This window comes from Chenopodium album, chromosome 26, assembly GCF_948465745.1.
Source record: "Chenopodium album chromosome 26, dcCheAlbu1.1, whole genome shotgun sequence".
NCBI classification, from domain to species: Eukaryota; Viridiplantae; Streptophyta; class Magnoliopsida; order Caryophyllales; family Amaranthaceae; genus Chenopodium; species Chenopodium album.
The window spans coordinates 7,263,776-7,287,026 of record NC_137859.1 but is presented as its reverse complement, the minus strand read 5'-3'; the positions used below and the strand labels follow the sequence as shown (position 1 = coordinate 7,287,026).

Below are 23,251 nucleotides of genomic sequence, written 5' to 3'. Positions count from 1 at the left end.
AACTCAAATCCGACCTGAATTGCCCAATTGTCACATCAATTTCCACCAAAGAAGGCAAAAACTTAAAATTATCACACATTCAACAATTTCATTTACAGTAAACCACCTTCTATAGGACAAGAAAAAAGGATTCTTGGCAAGTCCAACTTTTCCGACGAACTCGATCGGAAAATCGGCAAAACTCCCGTAAATCAAAGTTAGCATCACTCATTCATCGGTATTTTCTCTCTCCTCCATTGTTTCAGTGTAGCTTACTCTGAGTTCTCCATTTTAGCTTCTGAGGTGAAATGATTTCCTTAATCATCTTGTATCAATTTCACAATCTAGGGTTTATCGTTAATTTAGATGTCATCATAATCAATTTAGGGTTCTTCTAAGCGGACTATTGAACTATTAATAAGAAATGCGTATTTTTGAACATAATTTGATAATTGAGTTAAACTTGGTTTGCTAATTTGTTGTAAGATTTTGTTTAAAACCCTTTAATTATGAAGATGGACCTTTGCTCCCCGAGGCCAGGGCAGCTTCCCCTAATGCCGTGGCTCGGGGGCGGGCCTGGTTGGAAGTGGGGTTGTGGATTGATGTGTTTTGTGTGCCTCTAACAGGGGTTTTCTTGCTCAAATTGGAAAATGTATAGAGTTATTGGTGGTAAGATCAATTTCGATGTTTCTCGGCTGCAAGGTCTAAGGAGGTTCTATTGCAATGTAGGCGGTCCGGAAGTTTCTGCCACAAACAGCTATGTACACAGCAATGTGAGTAGGGAAATGTAATGGAATTCATTGATATTTGAATGGAGTCAGCATGTATAGTTGTAGGTGTTGGATTCGTGAAGGTTTGTTTTGTTGATGAGGTTTCAAAATTTTGGCTATAGTGTAGTTGTGGTTTGGTTGTTACTTGTTAGTCCATGCCTGACACTAGTGGTTGTTGGTCTCGATGTTTTAATGGCACAAAGATTGTAGTGTAACAGTCGTTAGACGCGATATTTTTAGTACTTCCTATTGACGATACTGTTGTAGCATATAGGCACCTTATAAAGTGGTTTTTAAGCTCCAAACTCAGCTTCCCTATGCATCATTGACTGGAAAAAAAACTAGATTCTTTACAGCTGATTATCCTCATTTGGTTGCTGGGATTTGTAGAAGATGTCAGGGTGAGGAATTGCTGCATTCCGACATGTCTTGATTTTATTCCAAGTCATAATAAAAATTTGTCTTATGAAATCAGCATTGTCTTGGATTAATTTGAATTCTAATTTGTGGGTGATGGAAGTGAGGGAATAAACCTTCTTCTATGAAGAGTTGCATTTCATTTTTGGTGTCCCCATTCCACCCCTTTCATTTCCTCCCTTCTTTATTCTTCGGGTGTAAGTTATTATTATTATTGTCACAGGGAAGCAAGGGAGAAAATCAATCAGAAAATGGAATTCAGCAATATGACGTTGCTATTGTTGGTGGCGGCATGGTCGGCATGGCTCTTGCATGTTCATTGGGTTAGTATGGATTTACTATTTGTGAAGAGGGTTTAATACTTATAATGTCTTATTGCTTCTTGCCCTATTCCTACTTTCTATCTTTAATATTCTGTATCTTCTAAGCAGCTGTAAGTAATTACCCCTAGTCTTGGGGTACATTAGTAACTATTCTAAATTATAGCCACTTTCTTGCAGCAGGAAGGAGTAAATACGCCAGTTTAGGATTTTAACATACTTTGTATTCCATGCAGCAAGCTCTGCTTTAACTAGAAAGTTGAGCGTTGCCATCATTGATGACAACCCTGCATTGACATCTGGTGGTTGGATAAATAAAGAGGACCCTCCTGATCCAAGAGTCAGTACAATAACACCAGCTTCTATCTCCTTTCTTGAAAGTATGTTATCTTTGTTTTTATTATGCTGCAGTATATTTTGTGTATCAGTTTTCAGAATACAAGCCTTGATTCATCACTACACATATTACAGCTTGCAAAACTTCTTTTTTTTTTTGAACATCTGGTACTTGGTTTTCTTTTATCAATAGAGCCATTTGTTTCAGTTCGTGTCCTACAGAACATCAAGAGGCTAGGGCAGGACAATTTTCTGACCTATGACCCTTTTGTTTCCCAATTTGGTTTTCAGTAACAAAGATGTATTTTTTTTGCAGGTATTGGAGCTTGGAAGTATGTTGAGCAGCAACGTCATGCGTATTTTGATAAGATGCAGGTTAGGATGTGATAATGCGTATATCTTCAATTTCATGTTAGAGGTTCTCGTGCTGTATGATAATGTGATTTATGGCTTTATTTCTGGTTCAGAAAGCAGCATCTGGAATAAGATATTTAGTGGTTCAGAAATCATTATTGCCAAAGTGCCTAATGCTTTCCTCTTGATATGCGTGTTTTTGTTCCAGATGCCTATATATGATGTAAAGTTAATTTTCCTTGTAGGTATGGGATTATACTGGTCTAGGGTATACCAGATACAATGCTAGAGATGTTAATAAGGAGGTGCTCGGGTGAGCTTACACTACAAAACAAAACCATTCTAAACTTTGAGGTCAACTCTAACTGCAGATGCATAATACTATTCAAGAGGGTTAACATTCTATTTTTTCATTTTTAGGTGTGTTGTCGAGAATAAGGTGCTTCAGAGCTCCCTATCACTGTGTATACAGGTACATTTCAATTTCTCAGTACTAATTAATTGTTTTACAATTCAATGCCTTTTTTGCCAGAAATTTTGGGAAGGCCTTGATCTATCACATTCCCTCTGTTTCATGAGTGGGCTGTCTTGGATAGACTTACCAAAGATAAATGTTCTGATTCTCTAGCAGTCTAAAATTTAGCCCACCTTTCTTTAGAATAATTGTGTTGGCTTCTCTAAGGATTGACAAGAAAAAAATTTCTTGAAGTAAATATAAAATCGTGGAAAGACTGAATTGTGCTTCAAAACAATGAGCTTTATGTAGCCAAGTTACTGATTTTATGGAGGTTTATAATTTGTCTTTACATGACTTTCAGTCCACCCAGTTGTATGAACTATGAAGTAACTAATCGCGACTTCTTGTAGTCCGTTTCTTCTCTTAATTGTTGAATTGGGGAACTTGTACAGGAGAAGGACTTCCATAAAACAGTACTTCCCTCTAGATTGGCTTCAATGGCTTTACAGTCAAGTATGTCATCCACCAAGATGGACAGTCAATTAGCAAAGTTGGAGCTGGCTGATGGAAGCAATGTAGTTGCAAAATTGGTGGTAAGTATTTTAAATTGCATATGAAATTAAAATTTGCAATGACAGAATATAATTGAACTTTAATTGTATGCCATTCAATTTCAGATTAAACTCCCTTTAATTTGAAACCTAAACTAGTGAATTCTCCCTCTTTTTTTTTTTGGGTGTATATTCTCCTGTCACTCTATGGTGTGGTTTTAGACAGGGGATGTTCATTGAGTTCATTTGTGGGAGGATATTTACAGAGAAGATCACCTTTATTGTTTTAAATTTCCGTGACTATTCCATCGGGTAATGCTCCTGTGTCTGCTTTCTATACCAACAACTCTCTAATACTGAGGCCACACCATAACAGGGAGATATCAGAGGAGTTTACTTCTGTAGTTGAGAATTACTTGCTGTACGATTTACTAAAGGTGGAGGATTCTAGGTGGTGAATGGGCATTTATCGAGGTCCTTTTCCTGTTAACAATCTCTTTAACCTTCACTGTGTCCCTAGGCCCTAGGCATCCAGCTTTTCCAGTGAGGGCTTATGTTTGTACACCGGCGTTGGCTTTGTGAGCCTTGTTCACATGCTAATTTAGTTACAAGGAGTTGGGTTTAATTTCACTATCATCTCTGGACCTTATGGAGTAATAATAATTCTATTCTTTCCAATATCTGCTGCTTTGTTGAGGTTCTTTTGGTGTTTTTGGTTACTTGCACTATTACTAGCTACGGTTTTGGATCCTTTGGTTTTCGTCTTTGATTTGAAAGGACCTCAGCTACTTGCGGTTTTCAAACAAATTGCTAGGCTTCGGCTCCCAGATTTGGCAAAAGATGAACTCGTCAGCCCCTTTAGACAAAAGATGAGTGTTTGATCTTTAGCCTTCATAATGTTTATTATATCATATTTATCATGTGCACAAGTGATAGTAGATATCAGACACCTTTTTTTTTTTCCCTTAAAATTCTTACAAACTGCAAAAATGTTGAAGGTATGAACCAAATGTAATGATTGGAAGAACTTGTATTGTTCCCTGGTGGCTTATTTCTTGATGCCTTCTCTATTGTTTGGACACTAAAGTGTAACCAAGAAGAAAATACTAGAAAAAATGTGAGTCTGTCAAATAAGGATTTTCTCAACCATACTGTCAAATACTCCCTCTGTCAGTCTGTCCTACAATAGTCTGTCTATTTTTCCTTTTTGGGTTGTCCTAAAACTAATATTAAGTTTTGTTTTGTTTTGTTTTTTTGTTTTTTTTTTGTTTTTTTTTTGAAAACTAATATTAAGTTTCTAATAGTAACAAGCTAAAACATCTAATGAGTCACTAAATTAAATATGGAGTATTGGTTAATAGTTAAGGATGTTCTCCCTAATTTATTTAATTTTAAATTTCATCATCCAAATTCAAGTATGACAACCTTTGCAGTATGGAGGATATCTCCTGCTTTTTTGGGGATATTCTAAGTGGATATGGAAAGTCTTTAGCTATTAGTAAGGTTTCCCCCCTGACCCCTTCCCGTCACCTACCACAAAAAGAACACTAACGTTGAAGCATTTTTTGTCTCCACCATCCTTGGCTCCTTAGAAATCTTATGAGTTCATGGACCTCACGGCACTTTGTGTTAACACCAACACGCTGAAAAAAATTGATAGGGGAAATGTTGTTCTTTAACGGCTCATTCTTCCCTAAAATCATAACCAATTTTTGTGTCTTGGCAGTTCAAAATATTTGGTGCACTGAACTTCAAATCGTGAAGGTTTTGACAGTGACCCCTGTTTTTTTGACTTTTTTCAGTGATGATGTTATTCTCAATTTAAGCAATAACTTGTTAGCATCTAGTTGTACTTCGCCATGTAATGCCCAAGAGTTCTTATCGCAGGTTGGAGCTGATGGAGGCAGATCACGTGTTAGGGAGTTGGCAGGGTTCAGATCCTCTGGCCGGAAGTATCCTCAAAATGCAGTTATCTGCACAGTTGAGCATTCATTGCCCAACTATTGTGCGTGGCAGAGGTTTCTTCCTGCAGGACCAATAGCACTTTTGCCGATAGGGGAAAATTTTAGCAATATTGTCTGGACAATGAGCCCTAAAGAGGCTTCAGAGTGCAAAGCCATGACTGAAGATGATTTTGTGAAGGCTGTGAATCATGCATTGGATTATGGATTTGGTCCTCATCCACAGTCAACTTCAAGTATTGACAAAATTTTCTCAAGCTTTAAGTCGGATTCAGTCTCATCTAACGAATCTTTTGAAGTTCCACCAAAGGCTATCAAGTTGGCAACAGAAAGAATGGTGTTTCCCTTGTCTCTAGTACACACTGACACCTATGCTAAAACCCGTGTTGCTCTCATTGGTGATGCTGCACACACCGTTCATCCTCTGGCTGGTCAAGGAGTTAACCTTGGTTTTGGAGATGCATCTGTTCTTTCAAAAGTTATCTCTGAGGGTACTGCTGTTGGCATTGACATAGGACAGGTACCATCTCCTGGAATTTTTTTATTTCTAATGTGGCATTGTATGGAATTACATTTATTATTGCTTAACATTATCTGATTATAAGATGTCACATTATGAAAAAGAATTATGGAAAATTAAAGTCTAACTGATCAAAACAGAATGCCAAACAATGTTGTTACATGAGAAAAAGTTGAAGGATTGTTTTCTGTATGTTCAATAGCATATCGAACATAGCTTATGCAATTGATGTCATGTCACAGTTATCGCTGTTACGGAAGTATGAAGCAGAGCGGAAGCCAGCAAATTTTATGATGGCTACTATCCTTGATGGTGTCCAGAAGGCATATTCATTTGATTTGGGACCGTTAAATGCATTAAGAGCTGCAGCATTCCATGGAGCACAGTACATTTCGCCTTTAAAGAAGAATATAATCTTATATGCTTCTGGTGAACAGAAGCTTCCGTTTTTCTCTTGGAGTTAGGTACAGTGGTAGCTGGAACTTCAGCTGTCTGCAAGTTTTTCTCAAGATCTTGTTTACTGCTGGGATTTCATTACTAAAGAATGCTCAGTGTATTTCACTTCAAAGAAAACTCTTGATTAGCCTCATGAGCAACAAAAGAATAAAAGATGCTAGTTTTTTAGTTTGTACTTGTACACTGTTATGATACTTAGAATAGTGTGTATTTGAAGGACCCACTTTAGATCTTGGCAATTAATCAAACTCTTTTACTTGAGTAATTGAATGTAAGATGTAAATATTTGAAAAAATATGTAATCATTGATAGGGTTCATATTAGTTTGGACACATTGCATATGAATCTTGAAGGATTACCACAAATGTTAGTATGTTACTATGTGAATTCTCACATCAGTATGTTGAATTTAGAGGGAATCATCTACAGACTATTGTTTGGGCGTGAAACGGGATGGAGCCTTATATCTTGTCTAACAAGCTAAATGACAAATTAAGCCCTTTTATGCAGACTTGACAAGTAGTCCATGTTTGTCCTAATTAACATGTCGAGCTTGCTTGTGGAGTAACAAGCCTAAAATATATTTGAATTTCTGTTTATATTCTACAATATACATGCATGTATAATTAACTAACTCCAAACATTAAACAATACAAAGCATATTAAATTTAAATTTTAATAAATTGGTCATTTGGGCTAGTTAACAATAAACATTTATCTTGTCCATAAAAGCGCATTACCATTAACAAACTAAAGTGATTTGCCCATCTATTCAATTTTTCAAATTTGTTGTAGACCGGCCTTTTTAGCGTGATATGTAGGTTGCTAGCAAATGAACACCTCTACTTAGCTTAAATTCACCCTATATTCTTATGGGGCTGCCCAAGTTTTTCTTCTTGAGAAATAAAATTGTTTCTCAAAATGGCACAATGGTAAATAAAAATTATAATTTTAATAATTTATATTTTCTTTTTTCATGTACTTTCATTTCCCTATTTCTTCTGCTCCTTCATCTTTGTTGTCCACCTTCGAACTTCGTCATTGAACTTTGTAAATCACCATTGTAACTATTTTCCTTCTCCATCTACTCATGCTTTCCTCCTCCATTGGAGCTGCACATAAACCACCATCTCCACCACTGATTTTATCGTCATCCTCCAATGAAACAATTTCTACCGTCTTCTTATATTCTTCACAAAGTTACAATATTTACCCTAACTCATTAGTTGAAATTATAAATATACCCTCTTGAGATGAAATCATGTTAATCGATCAGAGAAACTTGTATTTATCCATATTCCTATGAACTTGTTGTGCTTGACATACCAGTGCAAAGAGGCCAAAGACTACGAACTGCTTTCAACTCCTCAACCCACATTTGTATTAGTGTCTCCGACATTGGATAATATGGCTAACAACAATTCATGAAGCTACAAGAATCGATTGGAATTGAAAGAACTAAAACGTCTTTTAAAAATAATACACTTAAAATAGAAATAACATTATTCAACTTTGATGTTAGGAAAATTCATTCGCTATGGGCTTGTTCACATTTATTGAACTGAGCTGAACTGAACTAAACTGAACTGATTGGAACTGAACTGAATTGATTGGAGCTGAACTGAATATTTTATGAGAGAGGGAAATTATGAGCTGAACTGAACTGAACTGATTAGAGCTGAACTGAACTGAATAGAGATGAACTGAACTAAACTGAAATGATTAGAGCTGAACTGAACTAAACTAAACTGAAATTAAGTAAATGTAAATGACATCATCATCATTTGATACATCATCAGAGTTTGAGCATTACAAATATATTATATAACCATACATAATACGATAAGATGGGAGCCGATTGAGAATTGACTTATTGATTTGATGTTGAAAAGTCGATCTACAACTGTAACGGAAGCAGCTAAAAGACTAAAGGCATAGAGACAACTATTAGCCAGATTAGCTAGTTTTAGATCAAAAACCTCATTGCGAAATAATGCCCAAAAAACAACATGTGTTATGTTTGGATTTTAGAACATGACTTCAAAACTCATCTAAGATCTACACAAGTTGATGCCTTAATCTTCAAGTGTTTATTAGAGTTTAAAAATAAAAAAAATATAGAAAAGACAAAACATAAAAGGGAGTAAATTACGGTCAATGATCATCTGAATTTTTTTTTTAAATAAAAAAAAACCCAAAAAAGGAAAAAATAATATCGAGGCTTAAAACTGGAGTCCGAAACTCAGCTAAGAAACGTCGAACGAAGAAATTAGGAGAGAGAAACAACGAAAGTTAGAGAGAGACTCAAAAATTAAGATTTCACAATCAAATTTGGGGAAAAAAAATTCAATTAATTTGCAATCGAATTCAATCCCAGAAACTCTAATCTTATTATCTTACGTTTTCAATCCTCAATTTTGACCCCCTTTTTTTTTCTTCGAAGTTAGGGTTTTGTCGTGAGAACCCTAATCGGTGCAACTCAATTTGAAATTGAACTAATTGGGTCGCTATAAATTGGGGCTTTTGCTACAATCGGAATTTCGACGACGTATTTAGGAGGATCTGGGTCAATAAGTTCACGATCATCGTTAATTAGTCTGTCAATTGTTGCACCGAGCAACTGAAGCACCGTCATTGTGGTTGATTTAACTCAAGTTTTTGGGGTTTCTCTCTGTTTTCGATTGAAATTAAGGTATGGAGCTGTGTTCTTGATTGTTGTTTAATCGCGCAATGTGAATTGAGTTGTGATTGATTGTTCTTGAATGGTGCAATAATCTTAATGTGAAAAGAAATAGTTTTTATCAATTTGGGCAAGATATTGGATTTATAGATACTGTAGAAGCTGATAAATTAATATTAGGGTGTAATTATTTGAAGGGAATTTACCCGCCAACTTGTTGTATATCATATGTTAGCGTTGGTGAAGATGATATTTTTACCGAAGTTGAGACTCAATCATACTACATTCAGTGCCCGCATTTGAAATCCGATGTCTTTTAGAGTAGTAGGCAATGGGATGCAACTTATGTGTATTGGATGCTAGTGAGAAGTGAGAACTAAAGTTGGTATCGGACATGACGTTGCCGTAAATTGCAACTGTATGGATATGTTGGGGCTCGTCTTTAGGCCAGTGTTATCTACATTTGGATGATAAATTAGTTGGCTGTTTCCGAATGGTGTCTCTTTTTCACGAATATTGTTTTTATTAGAACTAAAATTGCTTCTCTCTGGTTCACCTTCTATAGTTCTATCTGTAAGTATGACATTAGAATATTAGATAAAGGCCTCAGTTATAGAGACAAGGTACTTTGCAGGTTTACTAATAGTTTGTTTCCCTTTCCATAACAATCTGTACAAACGTAGGTTTCACCCTGTGGCTTTATCCTTGTAGATACGGTTTTAACCTCGTTATTGCTCTCTTCATCATTGTAGGAGTGAAGTCATATATTCTGTCTATTCAATGTTCAACAGAGAAAGTTTAAAGTTTGAGCTTTCTAAATTTGGAAGTTGCTTTCTTTTTCAGTGTCCTTGCAGGTTAAGTGGTGTCCTTGCAGTGTGATCAATAATGTGCTGGAGATGAATTATGAATTCACCTTCTTATGGTGAAGCTGATGCACTTTCAGGCTTTTGGTATTTTAAGAGTTGAAAATGAATGTACAGGCACACATGTCAGGTCAGATCTCTGGGCAGGTACCTAACCAGGCTAGCAATCAGTTGCCTGGACTGCCTCAACAGAATGGAAATACATTCCACACGCAGGCGCAAAATCTTGGTGGTCAAAGTAATCAAGCAATGGTGGACGCTGAACTTACTAAAATTCGACTATTTATGAGAGAGAAGATGTAAGATCTTGTTTTAATTCATTTTATCCATCATGTTTATAATTGGCTGTATTTGTTGCCTGTGGCACCTCCTTTCTTGGAAGGTGTAAAAAGAAATTATCTATCACGAATTAAGTCTTTCGGATTATTGGAAGCCGTAGACTCGTAGTATATTTCTTTAGCTAGGTTTATCATCTCCAAAAGATGAAAAGTGAAAACCTTTGAGAGATTCCAAATATTAATCAGTTAAGGGGCTTTATAATTTCATCTGATAGATTTGATGGACCCAATGCTTAAATTTTGTGTTTCTTAAAATAGTATACCTTTTTCCTTATACGTATCTTAAAAGCCTTTGGTTCTAATGTTTGCTACTTTAGGAAGATACTTTGGTGTAATATGTGCTGTTTGTGATTATGCATGAGGCATGCATTGATACATTTTTGTCAGTAGTGGATCTTTAGGCCAGTAGGTGAAGTTTGATGTTAGTTTTCCAGCATGCGCATCTGTTTTTGTCGTTTTTTTTGTCTGTTTTTGTCTTTGAATCTTTGTTTTTAGCTAATGAAGTGTGTGTGTGTGTGTGCGCGCCTTGTTTACAAATGGTATGGTTATGTCTGTGTAATGTCATACTTTAAATTACTTGATGTATTATTCAGTTACAGCCTACAACACACAAAATTGTGGATATCAAATCTTTTTTCATCTTTATTGTCATGACTTGTCCTATATTTTAACATACGATTTATTTATCGCATCGAATCATTATCCCTGTGCACTTGTGTGCAGTCTTGTATCAGCTTAAGAGACCTCAAATTGAAAGCTGGCTGATCTTTTTGTTATGGTATGAAGAGATCAGATGAAAAGGACAAATATTTATGCTAGTTATGTAATTAATCTTATTATGATCCAATGCTGAAAAATTATCCAAGCATGATTATTTGTACTTTTAAATATGATTATATGAAATTATAGGACAAAGGGGGTAATCCCAGTAGATGGTTAGTCATGAAGCGGATATACAATTGCTTGAGTAGGCCTGTGTTGAATTTTGATTTTTCCTCCTGTCTTCATTAGTACTCTAGTGTCTTTCATATTTTGTTGGTGTTGAACTGGATTTTAGTGAAGTTTGCATTTGTCCCAGCTGGCATTTTAAAAAGTATTATTTATTGATATGTTTAATTACTTGGAGCAGTGTTTTCATCTTAAGTATGTGGGCTGTAACTATCTGCAGTTGTCTGAGGATTTGGTAGTTCTTTCTATATCCCTCTTGTCCTTGGGTAATATGTCTTATTAAAATAAACTTGTAGTATTATGAATAGCTGTTAAGTACATCACTAAAACTAGGTGGAGGTCCCCCTTGTTGATTCTGTCGTTGGATTAGTACTGTTTCTTCTATCGATGTGCTTTAGCCTATCCTGTTTCTATGTCTCTTGGACATGCTATAATTGCCGCTGTACTTGATATGACTGGACATGTATTGTGCAGTTTGAGTGTTGATATGATCTGCCATGGATACAACCTGATACAATTTACTTGCCACAGTACGGGTGTTGTTACAAACACTATAGTGCATTTAAAACTTATTTAAAAATATTATAAGTATGTTTTTTAAAAAAATTCAAATTGTCAAAGGCCATATCCTGTTCATGTATCTAAAATTAGGACTGCCCCTGCATCCAACCTTTTTATGTATACTTTAATAAACACTCCCTACTCCCATATTCAACAACTTAATTCTAGATTTCTAGTCCAGGTAACATAGTTTATTATGCAGTTTACATTTTATAATATGCACAAATGCAGGCATTTTGTCCTACTCTCAGTACGTGTGTGTTTTCATATTTTTTTATTGAAATTTTATTTTATTTTTTTTACATCTTTGAAGTGAATTAGTAATGTTTGCAGATCATTTTGTTGTTAAATTTTTTAATTTATTACATGGGATTTTACTCAAGTTGATATTAATGATCTCATTGAGGCATCTTTGCAGTGTGCTCTCCCTCTCCTGATATTTGAGCTACTATCTATCGATCTTGTACAGTCAAACAAGAATTTATGTGCTGCATATGGAATTGCTTGCTATTAGGGGTTTTGTAGGACGTAAATTGCATCAATGGCTGCTCTTTTTTCTTTACAAATTATCTTTAGATGAGTCTGTAGTTTACATCCTATCAGTTTTTAATCTTTTGGCGTACCTGAGATTATTTGGTCGAGTTACCATGATCTGGTTAGTGGTAAATGGTTATTCTGGCATTTTTGGCTGTTGATAGTTTTTTCGTGTTTGTTAAAAGTATCTCTATATGTGTAGAAAATTCTATTGAGTAGTTAATTTCTTAGATTATCCTGCAATGCTGGTTTAGTAGTTATAAAAACATATAATATCTCTTTGTTTCCAGCTATGAGATTCTAATGCTGAGGCAGCCAATCCGGAATGATGTTGTTTCAAAAAAATTGCAAGAACTTTCAAGGCGCTTGGAAGAGGGGCTGTTTAAAACAGCTTCATCAAAGGTAGTCCTTGGCCCTTTCTCTTTTTGCTCCTTGGGTATTTAATGTTTGTTTTCCTGGTTACAGTCCATGTAGTTCATTTTATCCTTTTCCTTTTCCTTTCCATTTTCTTTTGCTTCTCTGTTTTGGTGTATGGTTTGGTTGAGTGTGGATCGAAGAATTTCTTTTTGTAATTTAGTTACATCTTTCCTTAAGTTCTCAACAGTGTTTCTGAGTCTTCAATAAACTTTCTTGGTTGTCTTTTTGTTCTTAATTAAATTCTGTGACAGGAGGAATACATGAATATGGAAAGTCTCGAGATGCGTTTGCAGGGATTTATTAGGCGAACACCACAGACCAATCATGTTCCTCAACCGACACAATTTATGAATACTCCTACTCCTGTTGGTACAATGATACCAACACCTGGTATGCAACAGCAAAACAATGTAAATTCAAATGCGATGGTATCATCTGCAATGGATCATTCTAATATGACCACCTCAAGTGCTTGTGGCGGCATCTCATCCTCAACTCAAGGCATGGGAGGCTTGATGCCCAATTCCAATGGGTCATTTTCCAGTATTCGTGGTGGTTCTTTCCATGGAGCTGATGGTGAGTAAATTCGTTACTCAACTAAGTGATTTTATAAGGTTTTGTACTTTGGCCTTTTGTCTGATAGAATATGCTGTACAGGGTCTCTGTCAAATGGTTACCAGCAGGCCCCCTCTAATTTTTCCATGAATTCGGGCAGTAACAATGTAATGGCTGGGCAGAGAGTTGTGAGCCAAATGATTCCCACCCCTGGATTCAGTAGCAATAATAATCAGGCATATATGAATGCGGATAACACTAGCAGTGGTGGTGTGTTATCAGGTGTTGATTCTTCAGGTGTTTCACAACAAGTGCCGCAAAAACATGTTGGTCAAAACAGCCGCATGTTACAGAACCTTGGCAGTGCGATGAGCAGTGGAATGAGGTCTTTAATGCAGCAGAGGGTCCAGAGTGGGCCTATGAACAGTGGATTTGGTAACAATCTTCAAATGGTAAATGGTTCTGGCTCATCAGATAGCTATATGACCACATCATCTTACGGTGCCTCTCCTAGACCTCTGCAACAGCCCCATGATCAACATCAGCGCTCTACTGTGCAAGGTTCTGCCTTTTCATTCTCCTTTTTAATCTACTTGTGTAGTTTGGTTTATGCTTGATCAATGTTTGCTGATGTATCAAGTTTGTTTGGTAGGTGATGGGTACAGGATGAGTGCTGCTGAATCCTCTGGAAATGGCAGTTACTACAACAATGGAGCTCAGGTTGGATCCATGATGAATAATCAGAATGTAAATCAAATGAGACCTCAGGCAATTAGCAGACCTAACTCGCTAATGATCCAAAATAACACGCAAAGTGTGCAATCAGCTTCATACGCAAGGCCTCAATTAGCGGAACAAGTGGAAAGGTTAAATTTCCAATCATCACCTAGAGAGAATCAATCACAGTCTTATGCTAAACAGTACCAACAGCAGCCTCATTTGTTGCCGCCGCAGCAGCAGTTTGCTTCAAGCCGTCAACAGAAGCAGTCTAGTGAGAATCAACAATCTTTTGGGAGAAATGATCAATTTGTTCACTCCCAGGTAACATCTGACCTTGGCAGTCGTGTGAAATCTGAAACAGGAATGGAGCATCATAGTGAGGTTCTTCATACACAAGTTTCTTCTGGGCAGCTCCAGCTTCCAGAATCACACAATCAACTTCACCATGATTCGAATGGAAATTTTAGTAGAAGTTCTCATTCATCTTTTGCTCCATCAAGGCCTCAAGATATGCACTCTTCGCTTTTGCAAAATCCTCAGCAGATGATGACTGATGAGGCTACAAATGATTACAATAATATGTCTTTTGGAGTACAGCCAGAAGCACAACTAAATGGTCAATGGCACACTGAATCTAATAAATCATCACTGGCTGGAAATCTGTCTCATGAACAGCATCTACAAGAGGAGCTACGCCAGAGAATGGTGGGGCATGATGAAGCTCAGTGTAATAATTTGGCTTCTGAAGTGCCTAGCATTGGCCAAAATGTTGCTCCTAGGAGTGCTATGGATCAATCCAGAGTAGTCAATATAATCCGCGAGCGTCAATTCAAGAATCAACAGAGGTGGCTTTTGTTCTTGCGTCATGCACGTGGATGTAGAGCACCAGCTGGTAAATGTCCAGAACGCTATTGCCTTGAGGCGCAAAAGCTATTGAAGCATATGGATGGCTGCGATTCTTCTTCTTGCAACAAATCTCGCTGCTATGCAACCAGAACACTTATACATCATCATAAACATTGTGTGGCTACCAACTGCCCTGTTTGTGTACCTGTCAGAAATTATATACGTTCACATGGAAAGGGATATGTTCGTAAGGATTCTGATTCTGGATTGCAACATTCAATTACTGGAAATTGCAGATCATCTGAGTCTGGAGAAGCTAAAGTTAAAGACAATCTAAAGCCTTCTGAAACAGTTGTTCAACCTCCAGAAAGTCAACCTGCTGTCAAACGCCTAAAGCCAGAGCCTCCTCAATCTGCTACTCCTGAGAGTGGAAGCATGTTTGTGCCAGTTAATGCCAACAATGCATCTCATGTTTCTCACAGTATACAACCAAAAGCATTTGAGAAAAGTGAAAACACTTTACAGGTTAAGTCTGAATTCTCTGATGTGAAGATGGAGACTTTGGCTGTTTCAACTTCTAATGTTACTGAGGTGAAGAACATCATAGTTGACACTTCTAATCAGTTGGATGGTGCGTCGTCCTTGGCTAAGGAAGAAAGTGTCAAAAACGAAGAAGATAATGGTCAAGTGAAGCCAGAAGAAGTGGAATCTCCTGAACCTTTGACAAAGTCCGGAAAGCCTAAGATTAAAGGAGTGTCCTTAACTGAATTGTTTACACCGGAGCAGATAAAGGAGCACATTTCTGGTCTTAGGCAGTGGGTTGGGCAGGTCTGTCTCAGTTTCCACCTTCTTGTTTTTACTGATAGTACTACTGTTTTGCTAAACTAAATTTGGTAGCCCTTCAGTTATTGAAGATTAAAAATTTAATATTCTGTGCTTTAGTATGCCAGTTTGTCCTCATGTTTTTTTTTTACATCCTTTGATTACTGATTTTTTTCCTTTGATTTTCTCATAATATGGAAATGGATGATAAGCTGTATGTTATGAAGTCCATTTAAGTTTGTGCTGCAGATATGCTTCTTGCAAGATGTTTTTTTTTAGTTTACTGCCTGTTATTTATTACCAAGGGAAAAAAGGGGATCCTGATACGCTATCCTTGTGATTCTACTGAAACTATTTTTCATTGTTGGCCTAAACTTTGGATTGTTATAGCCCAAGAAAATGATTTTTTTTTTTTTTATTAGGTCCATCACTGCAAGGATATTTGATGATTGGACATTGAATGGCTGAAGAATTTTGTCCTCAATTCTACTAATTACTGCAATACCACTAGATTATCATCAAATTTTTTGGCTGTTTTGTTTTGAGGTGTTTCTTATGCTGACCACCTCTTTTGAGTATTTGAGTTTCTTATTGTTGTGGATCCATGAGGCAGGTCAGCTACATGTTTGAATATACTGTTTTTGTAATCTGCTTACAATTTTGTGCAGTGATATGCCTTTGCAACAGCGTGACTCTGGTCAATGTTCAATATGAAGTACTTTAATTTGGAGTGCTTTGTACATGGCTTGTCAGTCTAAAGTAAAATTTACTTGTTATTTCTAATATCTCTTTTATTGATTGCAGAGCAAAGCAAAGGCAGAGAAAAATCAAGCGATGGAACACTCAATGAGTGAAAACTCCTGTCAGTTGTGTGCTGTTGAGAAGCTCACATTTGAACCACCACCTATTTATTGTACTCCATGTGGTGCTCGAATAAAGAGGAATGCAATGTATTACACTGTGGGAGCTGGTGATACACGACACTATTTCTGTATTCCATGCTATAATGAAGCTCGTGGTGACACAATTTCTATAGATGGAACTGCAATTCTCAAGTCGAGGCTGGAGAGAAAGAAAAATGATGAGGAAACTGAAGAATGGGTGTGTTTTTCAGTAGCTTGTTTTATGCCTTTGCAGCCATAGGTTTATTGTAAATCTGCAAATGCCTTTTTTTTTTTTTTTTAATCATATTGTGCTTTTTTGCAGTGGGTTCAATGTGATAAATGTGAAGCTTGGCAGCATCAGATTTGTGCCTTGTTTAATGGAAGACGGAATGATGGCGGTCAAGCTGAATACACATGTCCTTTTTGCTATATGCAAGAGATTGAAGGGGGGGAGCGCAAGCCATTGCCACAGAGTGCTGTTCTTGGGGCAAAAGATCTGCCAAAAACGATTCTAAGTGACCACATTGAGAACCGGCTATTTAAAAGATTGAAACAAGAAAGACTAGAAAGGGCAAGAGTCCAAGGAAAAAGTTATGATGAGGTAATCTTCTATTTGCATTTTGGTGATGTGTAGGCAATTTGTTGAATTTGTCAAGCTTGAATAATATGAATTTCATTCAAGGTGAGTAATACTCGAGATCTGTCGATTGAAGGCAAGATCATTCATAATAGAACTTGGTTAAGCCTATTATTCTTGGGGGTCAAGTGATCCAGCTGGATCTCTCTGGAGATAGCAACTATTCATTGTTGGAAATCCCGCTTCCTTGTAGTTGCTGTTCTTTTTCTTTTTCTATTTTCTCCGTGGCTGGCTGTTTTTCCCCACTTTTCCCCCTCCTCTTTTGTGCTTCTGCTGTTTTCAAAAGTATGTGAAGTGTTTTGTTATAAGTGTTGTGTTTCCATGTTCGTGTCCAATTTTGATGGCGGTTACCCCTTAGTTTACAATCTTAGAATTACTGTACCAGATTCTCAGATCTGTATTTTTTATCTGATTGGTAACTAGAGTCTAGGTGCCGTAGACATAATTTAGAGAAAGTAGGCAATTAGATTTACTGCAAAAATATATTATAAGTCACCTTCAAACACGTCTAAGGACCCTCATATGTATGCAGCTGTATAGTCCGACGCGGGTAATAAATAACTCTTGTCAAATGGAGGCAATGATTTGTAGATGGTCATATATTGCGCAGTTTGTGGGAATTGTGGTTGTTTAGCATCTAGCATGTACATCATAGTAGATGTTGAAAAAAGTGTAGATTGGACTGCATATACTGAACCCCGTCTATTTATGGTACTTGGTAAATAGTAGATCAGTTTCAATCTCACATTGGATAGTGTATATTACTGATTATATCTTTCCTCTGTCTTTTAAATTCACATGTACTTTTCGTCACCCCCCCCCCCCCCCCCCCGCCCCCTTTCCCGCCAACTTATTTCATAAAATGTTGTGCACTATAGATTAATGGCTCTAGGACGGAGGGAGTATTCTCTTTGACTTGTGTTATGTTTCGTTTGGTTGTTTGTGCTTTTGATTTATTCTTATGTTATAAGATGTTGAACATCACTTACGTCAGGGATCACTGTAGGGTGTCATACAGTCATAGTGAAATGGATGCATTTTGTTATATGTAAACTAATGCTTACTATGCTAGGGTGTTAATCCTCAGAAATTTGTGCTTTCAAGCCATTTTTTTGTTTATAACCTTTTGGTTCTGAATTTGTTTTTTTAAATGTATAAAACTATTCTAAAATTTGTATTTGATTATTAAGTGTGAAGACTTTTCAAAATTTTGTATTATGCATTAAATTAGCTGAAAATGCAGAGTGTCATTAAGATTAATATATATGTGGCTGTATCAGCTCCATAACAACTTGATGGTAAACTTTGGTATTTGTCAGGTTCCTGGAGCAGATGGAATTGTTGTTAGAGTTGTGTCATCTGTTGACAAGAAGTTGGAAGTGAAGCCACGGTTTCTTGAGATTTTCCGTGATGAGAACTATCCTACTGAATTCGCTTATAAATCTAAGGTCTGATGTTGTTTTGATTTTGGCACATATTATATAACTTATCATTTTGGCTACCTAGGCTATAGGAATGTTGGAAATTTGCTTATTAGAAGCTAATTTTTCTTATTTTTCTCTTCTAATTCATCTTATAATTGATCAACTTCTTTCTGCAGGTAGTTTTGCTTTTTCAGAAGATTGAAGGAGTAGAAGTGTGTTTATTTGGAATGTATGTTCAAGAGTTTGGCTCAGAATGCCTGCCTCCAAATCAGCGCCGTGTTTATCTTTCATACCTTGATTCAGTGAAGTATTTTAGGCCTGATGTAAAAGCAGTGTCTGGCGAAGCTCTCCGTACATTTGTTTATCATGAAATCTTGGTATGTTTTGGTGTTTTTTGGGTGCCACTAATGATCGATTAGTATCTGTCATCTGAAAATATCATGCGCCTCTTTGCAGATTGGTTACCTTGAATACTGTAAGAAGCGGGGTTTTGCAAGTTGTTATATATGGGCATGTCCACCTTTGAAGGGTGAAGATTATATTTTGTATTGCCATCCTGAAATACAGAAGACACCAAAATCTGACAAATTGAGGGAGTGGTAAGATAAATTGATTTTTCCTGTAATGATTATATTTTAATCTCCCTTTGTATTTGATTAATGACGATACATTGGTTTTTATGCTTCAGGTATTTGGCAATGCTAAGAAAAGCTACGAAGGAAAATATTGTGGTTGACCTTACTAACTTGTTTGATCATTTCTTTGTACAAACTGGCGAATGCAAGGCCAAGGTCACCGCAGCGAGGCTCCCGTATTTTGATGGTGATTATTGGCCCGGTGCTGCAGAGGATATGATATATCAAATAAATCAGGAAGAGGAAGGTAGGAAGCTCAACAAGAAGGGAACAACAAAAAAGATGATCTCAAAGAGGGCTCTTAAAGCATCTGGGCAATCAGATCTTTCTAGCAATGCGTCAAAGGATCTTCTATTAATGCATAAAGTAATCTTCGTATCTGTCACCATCACCTCTCTTTTTCAGTTGCTGCTGCTACTTGTATTTGCCTTTTGGTTAGCCTTTGGTCTTTTGGTTCTAGTGTCTGTGCAATCAAACAGAACAGCATTCTTTTCTAAAGCGTTAATGAATGATTTTAAATACAAAAAATAAATATTTGGAGAGGCCAAGCACTGCCATGGGGACTGTCCTTACAATTTATATGTAGCGATGATGATCTCACAGTGATCATATATAGTGCACTTTTATTATCTTGTAGCCTATGCTGTAATTACCCCCGACATTGTGGCTTACTAATCAAATTTTGATTTGTTCTGCAGCTTGGTGAAACGATTTCCCCAATGAAGGAAGATTTTATTATGGTTCATTTGCAGCATGCATGTACCCACTGCTGTTTGTTAATGGTTTCCGGTAATCGCTGGGTTTGCAATCAATGTAAAAATTTTCAGCTCTGTGACAAGTAAGATCCTAGCTGTACAAATATGATTATGGTGCTTCATATAAGTTTTTCTTTTGTTTCAATTGGACGTACAATATTTCTTATATCTGCTGAAAGCTACAATCTTGTTATGAATTAGCTTTAAGTAGTGCTATTTCAGATTTTTGAATTGTGCAAGTTTTATTCTGCCCTTTTGCATATAAACATCTTTTTTGTTTTCCTTTACTAGTGATATAGAATATATTTTAAAAAATCTATGTTTGTTTTCAAATATATTGCTGGATGAAGTTGTTACTTGCACATTGTAAAGGGAATAGTATCAATGAACTCTCTGACTTGAAAAGTAGGGAATTGGATTGATTTATGTATAATTGTATAGTTAAACTTGAGTTATGTTTATTGCAGGTGCTATGAAGCAGAACAAAAGCGTGATGATAGAGAAAGACATCCTATCAACCAGAAGGACAAGCATGCACTTTATCTGGTAAGCTGTTGTGCCTGTTGGAGAAGGTTCTTTGGATGGGTTATATAATGATCATACTCTCCCTCTGTTTCTTTTTGACTGTCTCATTTGGAATCTTGCTCAGTTTCTTATGCAATATTGTAATAAATTAATAAAAATTTCTGTAGGTACGTTTTACGTGGAAACTTAAAATTGAGACAAACCTAACAAGTTCACACGACTATGTTTTGAAGTTATTATATATGTAAATGCTTAAAGTATTACGTTTCTTTTGCATTGGAATCCAAATAGGTCATTATCATTAAAAAAGAAACGGAGAGAGAATGATTATCTCGCATTCCTTGTTGATTTGAATTTTTATGTTATAATGATTTAGGTTGAGATTGCTGATGTGCCAGAAGATACCAAGGATAAAGATGAGATTCTTGAGAGTGAATTTTTTGATACCCGACAGGCATTTTTGAGTCTTTGCCAGGGGAATCACTATCAGTATGATACTCTGCGTCGTGCTAAACATTCTTCCATGATGGTGCTTTACCATCTTCATAATCCAACTGCCCCAGCATTTGTGATAACATGCAACATTTGTCATCTTGATATTGAGACTGGTCAAGGTTGGCGTTGTGAGACTTGTCCAGATTATGATATTTGCAATTCTTGTTACCAAAAGGATGGAGGTAGGGATCATCCTCATAAGTTGACAAATCATCCTTCCGTGGCTGATCGTGATGCACAAAACAAGGAAGCAAGACAACAACGTGTTGTACAGGTACCACTATTTGCATTCGCCTCTAACCCCTTTAATCTATATATTTTGTCCTGTGCGATGCATGGGAATTTATATATAATTATAAACGTATTACTGCTATCCATTTTTTATTTACTACATATTTATCTAGGCAAAACAGGATACCTAAGCTTATTATTGCTATATAAATATGTTGTCATGGGTTTGTGGGCGACAATGGTTAGGCTAGAAGTAGATGGTGGCAAGTTGGATATTCAATAGTGGAGGTTTGATAGCATCACAAGTTACCATGGTGGTTATGGACATGAGGGAGATATGAGAAAACATTGCAGTACTAGAATAGCACTAGAATATGATACTATTCCTTTTCCTTGTAATTACATTGCACACTTATTAATAGCTTATACCAAAAGCTATCACTTGATTTATGATTATTGTCATATGTCAGTCTTCTGGAAGAGTGTCATATATATGCAAGTGTATATGATGTGGGGCCCTTCACTAACTGTTTCTTCTTCTTTTTTTTTAATTCTTACTTCTCCTGTCTATTAAATAACCCTACACTACCCTACTACTTACTGCTTACTCTAATTATGCGTATCCTAACACACAAACGAGAAATGAGGGAGCATATATTATCTTTACATGTTTTTCCTCCCAACTTTGCTTTTTCTGAAGATAAGTGGCCATTTAGCCAATGCAAACATCTAGATCCATTAAATGTATACTAAGTTATGTATTATCGTGTCACACTTCCTTCTTTTTCCGTTCATGAAGAGACATTGCTGAACATACCTCTCTCCTATCTCTATCCCCAGAAACAACTTCTTATATTTCCATTCTTATAGAATCAACGATTGCCAACTATGCATTTTTACCTGATGAAAAGGTGAGTGGCTGTTTTTCATGAATCCTAACGAAAAAAATAAAGCAAAATAAAATTAAATGCGAGTATTATTAAGAGGAAGTAGTGTCAGAATAAGAAAGTTAGTCCAGTGAATGTCCTTGCTCAGGGTTGGGAAAGTTGTAATATATGTACGTTCCTTTTTGTTATTTGGTTTAATTCCTTTTAGGGAGAGGCTGAGTCGCAGTTGTATTATTTATGTAAGAATTATGCAGCTGTCCAACTTGACTTTATAATTTCCTCAAGTTCCAAAGTGCAGCTCTCTCTCTCTCTCTCTGCATCTTGTACTAATATCATATGCTATATGGTCCAGCTCCGAAAGATGCTTGATCTGCTGGTGCATGCATCACAGTGCCGTTCACCACATTGCCAGTATCTCAATTGTCGGAAGGTTAAAGGTTTATTCCGTCATGGGATACAGTGTAGAATTCGTGCATCTGGTGGTTGTGTTCTTTGCAAGAAGATGTGGTATCTTCTTCAACTTCATGCTAGAGCTTGTAAAGAATCTGAATGTCACGTACCTCGATGCAGGTTTGTGGCTCAAGCTCTTAGTTACTGCAAGAAAATTTATTTCCTTATTACCTTTCTATTGATCAGATAACTGGAGTGTATTTCTCAAGCTTTTTATGTCTTATTATTTACCTATCTCCAGAGATTTGAAAGAACATCTAAGGCGGTTGCAACAGCAGTCTGATTCTCGTAGACGAGCAGCTGTGATGGAGATGATGAGACAGCGAGCTGCAGAAGTAGCTGGCCATGCTTAATTCGTGTACATATTTCTGGACATTTGGGAAGAGTTTTCCAAAGACTTGATAGATGCTTAGTGTTCTGAAGAATACTCATGCCGTAGCATTAAGAGAAGGAAGTCCTACGGGAGAAGAAATGCGGATTTAAACCTCTGTACAGATTCAATATGCAGAAGTCATTAATATGGTAACATATATTTCCTGCTCCTGAACATTTCCTTCCGAAGATGCTGGGTGGAATTCTTTTGCAATTTGGAGGGAAGAAAGATAGTATTTTATTTCCAGGGCACTCATCCTCAATGCTTACTGGCATCTCATAAATGGAGCACCGGCGCTAGTGTTCATCTTTGTGGTGGTGGAAGAGTTGGTGATTCTTTGATTCTATCCTTTGTGTATTTTCTACAACGCCTCATCAATGGTGGCAAGTGTACCATAGTATGTCTTTATATGTAAGAGAAACGTTCCTTTTTGTGCAATGGAGCGTAGGAGATGTTTGCAATTCTTTGCTTTCTACCTCCTATATGTTGTTCCCTTTTTTTGTAGAATATTTATTTCATTTTGGAAAGGAAAAAGAAGTTACATCTCAAA

The 23,251-nt window shown here is 36.6% G+C and overlaps 2 protein-coding genes across 2 annotated transcripts; both read left to right on the top strand.

The window, feature by feature from the left end:
- On the top strand, window positions 1–6,520 carry LOC145616512 (uncharacterized). The gene is made up of 10 exons (XM_081671249.1): window positions 1–217; window positions 606–752; window positions 1,390–1,489; window positions 1,723–1,866; window positions 2,139–2,197; window positions 2,422–2,489; window positions 2,597–2,648; window positions 3,086–3,226; window positions 5,072–5,665; window positions 5,908–6,520. Exons 2-10 carry the CDS (start codon window positions 630–632, stop codon window positions 6,127–6,129), a joined length of 1,503 nt encoding a protein of 500 aa, XP_081527375.1. The 5' UTR covers window positions 1–217; window positions 606–629; the 3' UTR covers window positions 6,130–6,520.
- A 1,816-nt stretch (window positions 6,521–8,336) lies between these two features.
- LOC145618029 (histone acetyltransferase HAC1-like) lies at window positions 8,337–23,251 on the top strand. The gene is made up of 17 exons (XM_081672805.1): window positions 8,337–8,813; window positions 9,645–9,963; window positions 12,336–12,447; window positions 12,714–13,038; window positions 13,120–13,578; window positions 13,670–15,411; window positions 16,210–16,506; window positions 16,612–16,890; window positions 18,246–18,374; window positions 18,527–18,727; window positions 18,807–18,949; window positions 19,039–19,351; window positions 19,684–19,823; window positions 20,208–20,286; window positions 20,642–21,034; window positions 22,231–22,448; window positions 22,570–23,251. The coding sequence occupies exons 2-17, from the start codon at window positions 9,770–9,772 to the stop codon at window positions 22,679–22,681; spliced, it is 5,136 nt and encodes a 1,711-aa protein (XP_081528931.1). The 5' UTR covers window positions 8,337–8,813; window positions 9,645–9,769; the 3' UTR covers window positions 22,682–23,251.